The following is a 15,796-nucleotide window of genomic DNA, read 5'->3' as shown; positions in this document are numbered from 1 at the left end:
AATCGAATGCACAATGTTTCCCATACGCACAAACTGAACTATGGTGGTGTTCCATCTTGCTGAAAGTAAATCAACTCTCAGCCTCAATATTAACCAATAGAGGGAAAACGTTCTCCTTTAACATTTCAGAGTAGACATCACCATTTATAGAATTTTCTACAAAAATGAAGAGATCTGCAACTTGGTTATGCATAAGGCCGCACCAAACATTCACTTTTGGTGAGTCACTTTGATTCTCCACCAACTTATGAGGCATCTGTGAACTCCAAATTCTACAACTGTTTCGGTTCATAGTACCGCTTAAATTAATGGTGGCCTTATAAGTAAAAATCAAATTTAAAAAAATCGTCATTAGTATCTATCATGTAAAGCATAGTAATAGCAAACTCTAGCATCTTGTTTTTTTTTAATCTTTATTTGCTTTTATGTACAAGTTGTACCTTATAGAGTAAGGCGGAAACTTTTGTGAAGCACCTTATGAACAGTTGATTTGAGTATGCCCAGCTAAAAACTGTGTCGTCTCAACGATAGTTTTGAACTTCGTTGATATGAAGTACGGATTCTATTGACATTCTCCTCAGATACTCTTGTCATACCAGACGACATTTGTTTTAATACATTTCTTGTTTCTTTAAACACACGTAACTATTGACGAATGGCTTTGTCCGAATTTGATGAATGGTTTGCATTACCACCATACTCAGGCCGAAAGTTTCCCTGACTTTTAGAAACTGGTAACAAATCCAGTTTCAAAAAGCCAGATAACGCACTGAGCCTTTTGTTGTAGTGCACTATGGAATCGCACTGCACTATGGAATGAGCGTCTGCTAGTTACTAGGATAATGACGCTCGTCGCTACCCAGTATTGAAAAACAAACCGAAAGTGGGGTGAACAAAATCTGATGAGCTGCTGATTTCTTTAAAATTAACTGACATGACCAAACTCTTACCATTGAGATGATTTTTTTAAAACCCCGGAGTTCTTTTATGGACACCCTGTATTATTTTTATGTCAATAATTGCACTCTGAAATTAAAAAGAGGATAAAAAACTTTAGTGGGTATCTTGTGAACAATATTCTCTGCTTTCCATTCCTTGGATTTGCCAATTTTCTTCTGTATTGCAGTGGCACCTGGGTTTTTGGAGATTGAACAGAGCTCTTATGAAGTCCCGGAAAACACTGGGCAGGTTCAGATCAGCGTGATTAGACTGGACGGCAAAGATGGTCAAATCAAGGTCAGATACAGGACAATAGCCAGATCTGCCGAGGCTCAGACGGACTTCCTGCCTGTTGAAGGAGAGCTAGTTTTCGAAGATGGAGAAGACAGAAAATTCATCGTTGTTCAGATTTTGAACGACAATGTCAGGGAATCCGCTGAGGTGTTTGATGTTCAGTTATCCCAGCCCACTGCAGGCCAAGAAGTCCTTAATTTCAGAGGTCTAGGATCAAGATTCACGGCAGCAGTGACGATTCAAGATGATGACAGTAAGGAGATTTTAATTTTTTTTTAAATTTATTTTCTTATATACCGGGTTCCTAAAACCTTGTTTACGATTTTTAAGAATAGATTAAACATACAAATATAAGATTTATGCAATAGAATATAAAATTTGTAACTGTTTTTATCAGCGAATTAAGGAAATTAAAAAGATGCGTCAAATAACGTGTAAAACAGGGGTTTATCAAAATATTGATTCAAAATAGCTCAACAATATATCTTTAGGAATAATGACATTAAAAGTCGTGCAACATATTATAAGCATGTAGGATGCAGTTGTTCAGAAATTTCTTTTGATTTCCAAAATATATGCAGATCAAAATTATTCAAATAATTGAATCAAAAGTTCCTACCTTTTTTCCTGGAAAGAGCCTGCTCCTTTCTTTAATATTCAGCTGCAAATAAAATCCATTAGTATAATGAACTCGACTACATAAAAAGACGCTGAGCGGTGTTCTTTAAAGAAATACGTAATGACACACAAAAAATGAACAATAAGCACTTCACAAAAACATACAGCCAGCTAGAAAAGAGAGCGAAAATATTGCGCATTAACACTAAGTACAGTTCACAGTTACTCAGTTTTTAGTTTCGGTTTCACGCCCTCTGGCGGAAAAAATCCGCTATAGAAGAAAAAACAGAAAAAAGTCATGTGGCAGCCCGTTTTCAACAGCAGTGTTATCAGTGGTATAGAGTATCAGTATGCAACGTACTTATTGTCCGAAGTGACACTTTCTTCGCATATTAGTCTTCATTTGCTGTGCTACTGGGAAATTGTTTTCCATTAAGATATTTGAAAGGATGCCTGCGCAGGTGGGTCCCTTGTCATTTTACTATAACTTAGGAATTACGAGAAATGCTCCAAAATAATTTTCACGTTACTTCAAAATGACATGTTAATGTAGCTTAATTAAGTCAAAACTGTATTAAACATATTACTCAAACATTATCACAATAACCATTTGATCTACGAATTTACTTGCATTCCTAATTAGATGATACATCCTAGGTGGTACATTTATTATTATTTTAATTCCCATAAAAACATATAAGGGAATTCGGGGCATCGAGGCATTTTTAAATAATTTTTGCGTTTTAAATTACTTAATGCCTTCACTTAATCGCAGATTTAAAATTCAAAATTCAGTAATTTGATGCGTTTATCACATTCGTCATTGCATGCGAAGGGATTATTCTTGAGTGGATGTTAGGATGTTTGAATTTGGTTCAAACATCCGTATTTCACTTCACCTTATTGCATTTCGAAATGATTAGGTTCTTTAACACCTTATTATATTTTTAAAGAATCTATTAACAGTTATTAATCCGTATGACTTTCTATTGAACTTTAAATTACAATCTTGCTTAAAATATGGGTTTTAAATGAGAAACAGGAAAATGATGTTTTTCCTTACCAAAAAAAAAATCTGCTGTTCTATCTGATTGCCTGTGAGGTTATTCAATTTTTTTTTTCATGTTCCTTCATTAGCTTCAGCCATACTAAGTCTCATAATAAAATAGTGCCAGTGAATCATATTATTTATAGGACGGCCATCGTTTTGAGCGTGGTTTTGGGTTGCGATTAATTTATTATTTAAATAAATTATGTATTTTAAGGATAACAATAATAATTCATGTTTCATCTTTGACCAATAATTATTCATCTAAAATTCAATTTAATTTATATAAATATATTACCACGTTCATTGCCATGAGTATCACATGTCGATCACACCTACTTTCTAATTGTACGGAAGCGACTATTTAATTAGATGACCCCTTCTCTATTATAATTAAAAGATAATAAAGAAGTGATAATCTAATTAGATAGGTGGTCCAAATATCAGGTTTGAACCGTGGCATTGAATGCGTTAATAAAGGACTGCAATTCAAATAGAACATACAGATGTCATACAGTATATTTATGTGTAAGTCAAAAATTCAAATCTTGGTTAAATATTTCCCAAGGAGAATTAAGAAATAACATGACTAATCAGTCTTCAGAGAGTTTACTTCATTCAAAATGATCTTCACAATATACCTTTTTGGGCAATTTGAATTTATTTATATTAATGTCCCATTTTAAAGAGACACTAGGGTTATTTTCGGGCGGACATCGTAATTTTGAACTTCGATCATATGATGAGGACAATATCTGAGCTGCCTCTTCTACAGACTTCCACACCACACCAGCGAGAGGATGTTGGACCCCGGTGAATTTAACGTGCACCAGACCCGCTTACGCGATGGTTCTTCTGTGGATTCGGACCTCGAACCTGAAATCTACCAGTTCCGAACCCGAGACCTTGACACCGCAACCTCACTTTTTGGGCAATCGTATATCAATGCTAATGGCTACTTTCTCCTTAATTAATGCCAAATATTCTCTCTTTAATTAATGCTGACGATGTCAAAAATAAATTAAAAATTAAGAGGTTTCTTTATACTATAGATTTTTATGTTGCAAAGAAACTCCTTATTTTGTACAAAGTTACTTCAGTCAGGAAATCAGCGAATGCGGTTTCCTTGAAACCATTTCGCATGCTTTAAAATAAGGTTCATATCTTCGTCTCCCAAGTCGCATGACCTTACATAAGTTATTGACGTGTATGGGTATCAGCGAACAATAATTACAATGTATGGATCTTCGGCGTCAATATTTTAACTGAATCTATCATGTGAATATATATTTTGGACAACTTTCTATCGTCCACAATTGAAACCAAAATTTAACGCAGAAACTACAAATGCAGTTACAAATTTAAATGCCGAATTTTAATGATTTATTCCATTGCTCTTATTATTGCGTTAAAATCCTTTCAAAAATATTTATTGACAGGGTCAGACTTTGACAGATTTAGTTCAAAATTTGATAAAGATTTACATCTCAAATATTTAAACTATGCAGTCAGATAGACAAACTTCCTCTGAATGGATTTCATACAAAATTTGATAGAATCTAAGAATTGTGTCCATATAACAAATTCCTTCCATTTAGCTCCACAAAAGTTTAACCCTTCTTGGATTTGGCTCGAAATTTTATGGATGTTAAATATGTGTACCGAATTTTATCCATCAAGCATTTTTGTTTTATAGTTACCGTGTTGACTTATATTCAAACAGCTGGACAGACAGACTTCCTTTGAATAAAGTTTGCTCAAAATTTGATAAAAATCTACAAATTTGGTGTATATACCATTTCTTCATTCTAAATCAAAGAGTTATTGACAGACAGACATAACGACAAGAATGTGTTTTTCAAACCTAGAGTGATTTGAAATGTTGAGATTCGAGAAAATTTCGGGTTCGAATTTTTTTGATGACTACAATATACTTACTCAATACTTCGCACAAGGGGGAAAGTAAATATTAATTTCAAACTGACAAACAAGTATATTTGTCTTTTAAAGCAATCGAATGAAAGCTAGGTTTGTTGTCTCTCACACTGAAATGCATTTCCTTTCAATAATGCTGTTCTTTCCTTTCCATATACAGATTTGGTAAAATTAATATCTTTATTGTAAAATTGATTTAAAAATGTGTTTCTTCTTTAACTTCCTAAACCATTTTTAAGCATATTTAACAATTAACCCTTAACTGGGGAGGTGAAATTTTAGGACGTAACTGGGGAGGTGCGGTCTACAAGACCGCATTTCATTTACACTAAAATTAAATTTTCTAATGAATGTATTAGTATGAAAAACTGCCAATATATTTTGCAGATATTTTTCTTGATATATAGATATGTTTTAGAAATGTTTCAAAATATATTATCATTGAATAATGTAAATGCGTTGGAACATACATTTTCTTCTCAAATTACATGTTACAATAAATAATATTCTTGAAAAAACATATTACTTTTTAAATCATATTTATTTCTACAATATATGAATGTATATAGAAGACAATATAATGTAAAATTTAACAATTATATGAAAAATAAAAAAATTGACAGTGGGTAAAATTGGCCCTTTTTTTATCGACTTGTGTGACTTTAAAGCACGGTTTTCTAGAGCATTTTAAACATACAGGTTAAGAACTAGCATAAATATCAACCTATAAATTCTGTATATATATCTCTTGGTATATCAATATATTTTATAAATTTTTCGAAATTCATTATCACTAAAAAAATCAATTATGTTTGAACATACATATCAGAATCAGTTGAATGCGAACTTTCATCGAAAAACTCTTCTGTACAATTATCTTTATCACTAAAATCACTTTTTGCTTCATTTAAAAGTGTCTGGAACACTGCTTCATAATAGGATCAGTAAATTGGATGATATTTCGGGGCCCAAGTTTTAGCGCCGTCTGCTAAGCCTTGTTTATCACTGGAACACTAACAGGGAGGTGCGGTCTTAGAGACCGCGCTTAAAGAAATAACTGAATCATTTTAAAAAGCATGCTCTGAAATCGGTTGAAAAAGTGCACGTGTATTGAAGGTCACAAAACAGGAAGCTACAGGGTCAATCCATTCAATTGAGTTAAAAATAGAATAGGGGTGACCGAAAATCCATCGCTAGCGGTCTCAGAGACCACACGTCCCCAGTTAAGGGTTCAACGCATTCATCGGGTTTTTCTACAAGCAAGAAAAAATAATCCATATCAAATTCATATCCATAAACAGTGCCAAGTTATCCAGTCAGTGCAAAATCATCACCACTCATTTGAAAAACATAAAATCCCTCTCTTTTTTTTAAATAGCAACGCCGGGAATTTTAGAATTCGACAGAACTACGTATTTTGTTCAGGAAAACGAAGGGCTAATGCAAGTAGTTGTCGTTCGAAAAGATGGTTCCGATGGACAAATTCGGTGCCAGTACCAGACCAGACCCAAAAGTGCGGTGCCCGGAAGTGATTTCGCACCTGTCCAAGGGGAGTTGGTCTTTGAGCATGGCGAGACCACCAAAGTCATTCCGATCCAGATCCTGGAAGACAGCATCAGAGAGACCACGGAGAGCTTCGAGATTGTGCTGATGGAACTCACCCAAGGTCGACAGAGAGTTCTAGGACAAATTCAGACGACTGAAGTAGTCATCAGCGATAACGACCGTAAGATACTTTATTTACATCGATTTATTTAGTTTAACAATTTCGTTTGAATGAATATGCAGCAAATTCTTGCTCATCCACGCTTTATCTGATAAAATAGTGCGATTAGTTGAAAAACGAGAATAATATGAAATGCATATTTAAATATCATGATGCTTATTTATTGTAAGAAAATCCTAATGTATATGAATGATAACTAGCGGAGGTGATCTTCCAAAAATTTTCTTTTATGCCTTATAATAAAGGTTTTCTCCTCTCTTCCACATAAAATTGTTGTCCTTGAAGAAGGTCGAATTATATCATTAAGGAACAATAGTTATGAAAGACAGATCCATTGGCGTGAGTCTAGCATTTTGACTTAATCTATGCTGCGATTTTTGGCGATTTCTTTGGCAGATTAATCTCTGGCATGCGTCCTCTCCTTCATTTACACAAGTGCATGAAAATCGAATTTGCATTTTGGATGCTTTTTTCCCGACCTACTGAAACCAAAAGTAGACGTAAAACTATAGTTGCAGCTGCAACCTTTGCATAACAGACTTCATTTATTTAAGTCGTTATATGTATTTTTGAGTTATGTTTATCTACATGAGAAGGAACAAATAGAGAGAAGATGAATACTCTTAAAGAGTTAAGTTGAAAATTCGATATAGATAAACCTTTTATATGCTTTATATGCTAATTATATATATATAAATCTGAGAGCTAAATTATATCTATTTAGTTCGTTATGTTTTGCGTTCGACATGTATATGCGTCATCACTTAACTTTAAAAATGTGAAGAATTTAAAAAAATAAGCAACTAAATGGTTAGTTACAATGATTATTCAGGGTCGAATATGTGGGAATTTTATGGTGAATTTAATTTTAGAAATCTACATACATGGTTGTAGAGTTCCAGTGAGTCACGTCAACTCATGATTCCTAATGGATCACATTCCTAATCGATCACCCACGAATAGTGCAAAAGGAAGTCTGTAATAATTTATTTATAAACCTTCACAAATGTATTCAGTAATTAACATTTTTTCATTCGGCTAAAAAAGTATAGATTTCTTTTTTCTCTCTTGGCACAATAGTTGCATCTACTAACCGTAGCTTGGTAGTTGATAACCGTAGCTTGGTAACCGTTGGTTGGTAGTTGAGTTTTTTTGACGCAAAAGCCAAATTTGGCCATACTGCGCCAAGCATATAACCGTAGCACCGAAAATTACTTGTAAAACAAGCCGGCGTAATGGCATAGAGGTAACGCGTCTTCCCCGTGATCTGGGCGTCCTGGGTTCGAGTACCGGTTTGGGCATAGATTTTCTTCCGTTGATCTATCTGTGAGATGTGTGAATGTGCCCTCCTGTAAAAAGGAGTTGTGCAAGCGAATGAGTGATGCGTCAGTAGCAAAGTCGTACTCTTGGCCCTAGTTGGCGCTACTTTAAAAAAAAGAGACGCTCCCCCACCGGCGCAAATCGCTGTCTCCGTAAAAGCGGGCTTGTCCATGGCAAGTGCTATAAGAAACAACAACTATCAAGACAATATTAATCTTTATCATTCTTTCCTTTTTTTTTTTTTGCAGTGAAACCCGGGTTTGTGGAGTTCGAAAAAACCTTCTATGATGTTTCAGAGAGAGATGGAACTTTAAATGTAATAGTGAAGAGAGTGGACGGTACAGACGGGCAGATCCGAGTAGGGTATGTGACCACGCCCAAAACTGCTCTGCCAGGATTCGACTTCATCCCCATCCAAGGTGAACTGATCTTTGAGGACGGCGAAAAGAGCAAGGCACTACAGATTCAGATACGAGACGATAACCAGAAAGAATCAATGGAAAATTTTGAAATAGAATTGGTGAATCCTGATACAAGACTGAGTTTCAGAAACTCGGGACAAAAACTTAAGGCTCTTGTGACCATTAATGACGACGATTGTAAGTATGCATTCGTAAGATTTTTCTGGCTTAAGGTTAGACACATTTTAGTTAATGACGTTCCAAGCTGACATTATGAAAAAAACTATGCGTTACAATTTGTTAAATAATTCAAAAAAGGAATCCTGTTAAATTTTGATAAAACACGATTTTCCCACAACAATATTTCATATTTGCTGTTTTTGATGACCAGTTTGATTGTCCAGATTTTGATTTTTTTGGGGTTTTTGATATATTAATATGAAATGCTTTTTTTTTAAACTCTCACTTTGTTATTTGATAAGATTGTAAATGTGAATTTAATTCAATCAACCTCTTACTAATTATTGAACATGCAAATTAAGTAGAATATAAACTGCGAAAAAACCTTAAACTGGTTACACCGATCCGCCGGAAGGCGCACTGAAAAATCTGAATGAACGGTTCTCCGCAAAAACAACACTGGCGAGAACTGTGGTTGAGTCCCAAGGGCCATCACCGGGCACGGTACAACCATTCCCTTGGAAAGTACGTCCCGTCATTGATGGGAGAAGCCAGACCTTCGTCTTTTTGTGTACCTACCAGGGTGGCGAGAACCGACCACCGTTCCGGAAGCTTCTAATCTTGAATTACGAGGTTTCCCCTCCCCGTGAAACAAATTGCGAAACAAAAGCAGAAATGAAAATAATTTTATTTAGAAGTTAATACTCAAATAAAGCAATTTTTTATAATCATTTTAGTATTGGAACAAAACATGCAATTGAATGTTTTAGTGGGTGTATGAATTTCATTAAAAATATTGTTACTGATTGAGTATCAAATGAAATCTTAAACAGATTATTAAAATTTTTAAAAAATGCACGGGACCTTCTTCCGAACATTTTTAACACGTTGACTGCCATGCTGAATTCTTTCAATTTAATTCATATGGGTCAGCTGGTCACCGGTGATTCCAAGGTGTTAATATTTTGTAGTCCTATTAATTAGCTGAGTGAAGTCTTAAATTTAAAAACTTCAATGGAACAGTCTAGGTCTTCGCAGTTTATTTGCATTTGACTGCTGCCATTCGACAATAAGTAATAAGAATGATTTATGTGCCATATTCGGTAGTGTTTTATATGCATGAAGTGGTGAAATTTAAAAATTCGTTATTTGATCAGTTTTAATCACTGAAGAGATGAGCATTGTAATGTTTAAAATATTAATTACCAAGAATATTTTACTAAATATAAGTAAACTGACCAGAGGATTAAGTATAAATTTAAATTTCATAATTTTGTCAGCAGTGTGTTTATTGACTGAAACAAATCTACCTATAACGACCATGATTATTCAGCCACGACGGCTATTCATTCGATGGACTTGAACCATGACGACGATTCATCCAATGGCTATTTAGCCATGCTGACGATTCATTCAATGGCTATTTAGCCCTGGCGACTATACAACCAATAGCTATTCAGCCATATTAATATTACAGTGTTTGGTTTAAGAAGATAAATATATTTTTTATGGTTCTTCTGAATGAAATAAATCTGGTTTATCTTTTCCGATAGGGACACTTGGCTTCTTCGAATTTGAGAAGGTATCTTACACAGTAATGGAAAATGAAGAAACAGTAAATGTAAAAGTTATCAGATTGGGCGGTTCGGATGGACAAATCAGCGTCGGTTATCAGACCATACCTCAGACCGCTCAACCATCCTCAGATTTCCAACCTATATCAGGACAGCTTGTTTTCGACAATGGAGAGACAGAGAAGATTATCCAAGTGCCAATCCTGAACGACGGCGTCAGAGAAAAGACAGAAACTTTCGAAATTCAGCTCCTAGACCCGACGCCACCCCAAGGATTCCCCAACTTCAGGGGATTGGGCCAGAAACGCTCGGCGGTTGTCACCATTTTTGATGATGACGGTAAGTCATGGAATCGGTTCGGTTCACTGTACTGATGGAAAATAGGAATTGTTTCTCCTTTTATATCAGCAGATTATGTAACAAGCGAAAAGGCTTCATCTCGATTTTCTCATATTCTTAAAATGTATGATATATTAGTGTTAAGTTTAAATAGACAGGCAGTTATAGAATATAATATTTCTCCTCGACTTTTTTTATCATTCAATTAATGCAAGATTTTGTTTATTACTATTATTTAAGTTGAATTTCTCCGAAAATGTAATCTTTATCACCTTGCCACTTTGTAAGTATTATTAACAATAAAAAAAAATGAGAAGTCAAAATGATAGACCGTCTTGAAAGATGCTTGAGAGGAGACATCCGATTGCAAAGGGTTAGCATCTGGTTTCAAAAGACAACGAAATATTTCTTTTTAAAGTGTCCTCTGTCAAATGAAACATATTTTCTGAATAAATCTGCATTTAACCATATTTGCATCATCTCAGATCATGAGAATTCATTTAAGTGACCAGAAATCAGAGATTTTTGTGGTCAAAGAGCAACAATAAAACTAGCGGGAGTCGTCATCCCCAAACTTTCTCGTATACTCGCCAATAAAGGTGTTATCCCACAGATTGACTTGCATGGCGTTGGCGTACAAGAGTTACAAAATATTATCCTTTGGCGAGAATTAAATATTTTTACTGAATTTATCGAGTGATCTGTGGCGAGCGTTTGGGCGATTAATAGCATCCGTGCTTCAGATGACTTTTCCCCAAGCCTACTGAATCCAAAGCGGGGCACTGAGCTACATTTGTAGTCTCCCAAAATCACATACCAAAATTTGATTTATTTAAGTCATTGAGTCTTTGAGTTATCTCTTCTATATGCTGCATAAAGTACATACCGCATACAAAGTCTGCATATTGCATGTAGAATATTTAATTTATATGCAATCTTTCGAAGCGGATTACCGTAACTAAAGACTTGATGATGAATCTATATATTTAATTCTATCCATTTAACTATTTGCATTTTCTAGATATCATACTAATATAAACACTAAGCTACGGATGGATAGAATTCTCTTATCAAGATTTCGTTCAAATTTGATAGAAATCTGCAAATTGGTGAAAGAACCATGTTCCAAACTTCATGTCTGTATCTCAGTATATTTTTGAATTATTGTGTTCACAAAACTAACCGATTGGCATGACCAAATCAAAATTAATTTTAGAACTCAGGGAGTCTGAAACACGGAGATTTATCAAAATATCAAGGCCACTTATTATGATGATTATCAAATCCTTTCTTTGCATTCTTCGTATCAGAAAAAGTGAAAAAATGGGTGGATAACTATTTAATACACTCATGTATAGTTTTAAAATGTGGTAGAACTAGCAATATCTATTTTTATCTTCTGGGTTAAAGCGACATTCATTTCGAAATATTTATAGAGCAATAAATAAATTAATGGGTGTAACAATTAAGAAAATACTTTTTTTTTAATTTATGGGTAAGCCGACATTTGTATTTATGGATCGGATAAATATTTTGACTGCTATAATCATGCTGTCTAAGACCGTGTGAACAGATTTCTCAAATTTGTCTTCGATAATGGCAAATTCGACTACTAAAATGTGCAGAGGGAGTAGCATAAGAAAATGTAAAACTGAAGAAGCAGCGAATTGATGTAAAACCAAAGATGTTTCATCTTCAGGTTTTACATCAATTTTTGATTTGCTGATGACTTTTCCTTACTGATTTCTGTGTTTAGGTAATCCGGGTTTCCTCGAACTCGAAGAACCTACTTACGTCGTATCGGAAGGCATCCGCACTCTGCATGTTGTTGTCAAGCGAAAGGGTGGAAGCGACGGAAGAGTCAAGTGCCGTTACCAGACGACGGCAAAGACTGCCCTTGCTGGAATCGACTTCGAGCCCGGAACTGGAGAATTGATCTTCGAGGATGGGGAGACGGAAAAAACTATCGATATACGAATCTTCAATGACATGATCAAAGAATCCATCAAAAGCTTCGAGGTCCAGTTGCTGGACCCACTGCCCGCTCCAGGAATCGTCAATTTCAGAGTGATTGGATCTAGAATGAAAACTCTGATCACCATTGCTGATGATGACAGTAAGAAATTTAAAAAAAAAAACTAAAATAGAGATTTTTTTACTTTATCTTACTCGGTAGAGAAAGAAGTGCCAAGCACGACTTATTCCCATTTTCGTAATAATTGTTACTCTTGAAAAAATAATTGATAATAATACATAATATCATAAATTATATGATCCCCCATGAAGACCAATACATTTCTGGATAAAACAAGTTCTAAATTGGACACCATTAGTTAAATCTATCCACTTTTATAGTTCAGTCTCTTAAAAAACAACTAATTAAAAGTTTCTGCATTAAAACTCTAACACAGATAAGGTAATATAGAAAAGAAAACATGTTATGTATGATATATTTTAAATTTCAGTACAAGCTGAAAAACAGAATTTTAATAAAAGTACCTTATTTTTTTACTTAAATTTATTTAAAAGTAAATTCTTCAAAACCTTTTTCCTAATGCAGTAGGATCAGATGCAATGTTTTGAAAAATCAGCTGACAATAATTAAAATTCTCTGCCTTTTAACACTTATTTGCCTACATAAAATTTCATTTCGACATTGGCAGTCCCTCCTCGTATACCTGAAGATACGTATAAATATCTATGCATGATTTTGAATACATCCGTACCGGATGTTGCTGGCATTTTTTGCATTGTATTGTTCTTTCTTTACATTGCATTTTCTGAAGAAGAAATAATCCTAATAGCACTAATCTAATATATATATATAGCTAAGTTCATGACTCAGAAACCTGAGGAAAAGAGAAGTGTGTTCCATTTTCTATTGATCGAAGTGGCTTGGTGCACTTAGATAGCAACTGAGATCAGTCTAATCTGACTCTAATAAGTCTTAGCTTTAATATGACTGTTAAGTTTTTTTCCCCCAGAGGTATTTCAGAGGAAATGAACTCATATCTGTGTTTCATATGGATGGAAAATTTTCATTAGCTATCCTAACTGAAATGGACAATTTGTGGCAAAACCCCACATTGGTCTACCAGTTTTTTAATAATTATGATTAAAAGTACAGATTATTCGTAGAACTCATAATCTTCTTTCTCTTAGTTATGGCCTTCAGTCATACCAAACCCTTAGTGCACGAAATCACTGATGGATATATCACTCATTATGTGATTTATAAGTGTCATTTGTTTCAGTTTCATTTGGTTTACGATATTATTTGTTTGATATTTCAGTTTCATAATTTATCTTTGATAAAACTAAATATTTATTACACTCATAAATTAAAAACTAGATTTTTCTATTTAATACTAGACATTTTTTATTTAATAAGTTATCATTTCGATTTTCGTAAATGATAACTTAAAATAATTTTGAAAATGAGATAAAATGAGTTATTTTACATTGAATAATCTCTTGCAGCAAACCCTGGTCTCGTACAAATGGCAAGACCCGTTTACGACTTCAGAGAGACCGATGGAATTGTTAACATTCCTGTGATGCGAGTGAATGGCAGCGATGGGCAAATCCAGGTCAGGTATCAGACAGTATCTAGGACAGCAAAAGAAGGGATCGACTTCAGACCTCTCTCCGGCGAACTGATCTTTCAGGATGGAGAGATTGAGAAGACTATCCCACTCCAGATTCTGAATGACCGTGAGAAAGAACCCACCGAGAGCTTCGAGGTCAGGTTGCTGGATCCTACGCCAGGACCGGGAGTTCTGAATTTTGGCGGATTGGGATTCAACACTTATTCTGTGATTAAAATCCTGGACGATGATAGTATGCATTCACTGTTTATCCTATTTTTAAACTATCTTATTTTTTTCCTTATCAAACATGATAATCTCTAGAGTAGAAAATAATTTAAATGCACTTAATTAGTTTGACTGTAAATAAAGACTGGGAAAGGAGAATTCTGTAAATGCCAAATTGCAGGATTTTTTTCAGAAATTGCAAAAAAAAAAAAAAAAAAAAATCGCCAGTCTTTTTTTGGCTTTTGGTATTTTCCAAGTCAATAGTCGAGTTTCATTTTCTTTTCTCTTTTTTTTTTTTTTTTTTTTTTTGTAACTTTATTTTCTCTGTCGAACTAACTAAGAACATATTCGAACGAAATTTTTTATCATGTATTGTGACTATTTAAAGATACAATCTGTAATATACTGGATGCACATTGCAACAACTACATAGATGATAACATGACAATGGCCTAAAAAATTATAACACTTATTACTCTTACCAGTTTATTCACCGCTTACTTACATCACTGATAAAATTTTCTCACGTATTTTTCAAATACTTTGAATATCTTGAGCATTTACAAGGCTTCCTTGATTGAAATCCCTAATACTAATTCCATTTTGTCACTGATTTTTTTTAAAAAATTATATATTTATTGAATTTTCCATTTCCAGTCTTTATATTTACGTCTTCCGTATAACGGTACATTGGAATTTCCGCAAAATTAGGCCATTTTATTTATAATTGATTTAACATCAATAATACATGAAATATTATTAATTTTAAGAGTTGTAACTTTTAAAATACAATTTTTTTTTCAGATTCCTTTCAATGTTAAATATTGCAATGCTTGCTTTTCTGGCGACTGATTAAAGATATTCTTGCTTCTAACTGACTGAACCAGATTTTTGATAAGAAAATGTGACTGTTTCATTACCGCGTCATTTATAGCAAACCTAAAGTTTTCAATCGTGTTAGAAGTAATTCCAGGTTTGGCAAATTATTACTTGAAGCCTGCAAGTTTGATTGCAAGACTGTGTTCTTAATTCTAACCTGATATATTAATATTTAGCTTGAAAATTTGTATCTTTAATAATATCCTTTGATTTTGTTCATCCACATTCAAATTTACTTTTACATCCATAATTACATTAGTATTCGTCATAAAAGTTTTCTTTAGAGTGCTTTGAAGGCATCAATTTGAATTTTAAGATCTGGGCAGTTCAAGTTCCTCATTATGATTGCATCTTAAAGACAACTTAATTAAAGGTTCATTAAAGGTTTTTACAATCAATTTATTAGTGGTTTTTCAATTTAATTAAAGGTTTCACAATTTGGTAATCAGTTTTATAAGCCAAATACATTTTATGAAAATTCATGTTAATGCATGATAGCGTAAAATATGTTTCAGCTTAGTTCGTTATCTTTATTTAATTTGAATTTACTTAAAATTAAAAAAATATATGATCTTTAAATAATTTTGTTTTTCTTTCATGTCACGTTTTATAATTCAATTTCGAATTACACATGTAGGTGGCGCCTCTTCTCTGCTCTGCATTAGTTTTCAATTTTTACTTTGTATCCAACGATTGATGAATTTTTTATTATTTCATTTTATTTGCGT

General features: G+C 33.8%; 1 protein-coding gene across 1 annotated transcript in view; it reads left to right on the top strand.

Annotated features, from left to right (window-relative positions):
- Positions 1-15,796, top strand: part of LOC129987446 (adhesion G-protein coupled receptor V1-like) — an 81,583-nt gene that overhangs the window by 44,139 nt on the left and 21,648 nt on the right. The window contains exons 15-20 of the mRNA XM_056095429.1: positions 1,127-1,486; positions 6,213-6,560; positions 8,129-8,479; positions 10,015-10,374; positions 12,131-12,490; positions 13,855-14,214. Of these exons, the coding sequence (XP_055951404.1) occupies positions 1,127-1,486; positions 6,213-6,560; positions 8,129-8,479; positions 10,015-10,374; positions 12,131-12,490; positions 13,855-14,214 (2,139 nt within the window). The remainder of the gene's footprint in view (positions 1-1,126; positions 1,487-6,212; positions 6,561-8,128; positions 8,480-10,014; positions 10,375-12,130; positions 12,491-13,854; positions 14,215-15,796) is intronic.

This window comes from Argiope bruennichi, chromosome 10 (genome assembly GCF_947563725.1).
Source record: "Argiope bruennichi chromosome 10, qqArgBrue1.1, whole genome shotgun sequence".
Classification (NCBI taxonomy): domain Eukaryota; kingdom Metazoa; phylum Arthropoda; class Arachnida; order Araneae; family Araneidae; genus Argiope; species Argiope bruennichi.
Note: the sequence above shows the minus strand (reverse complement) of the source record. Positions and strands in the feature narration are given on the sequence as shown.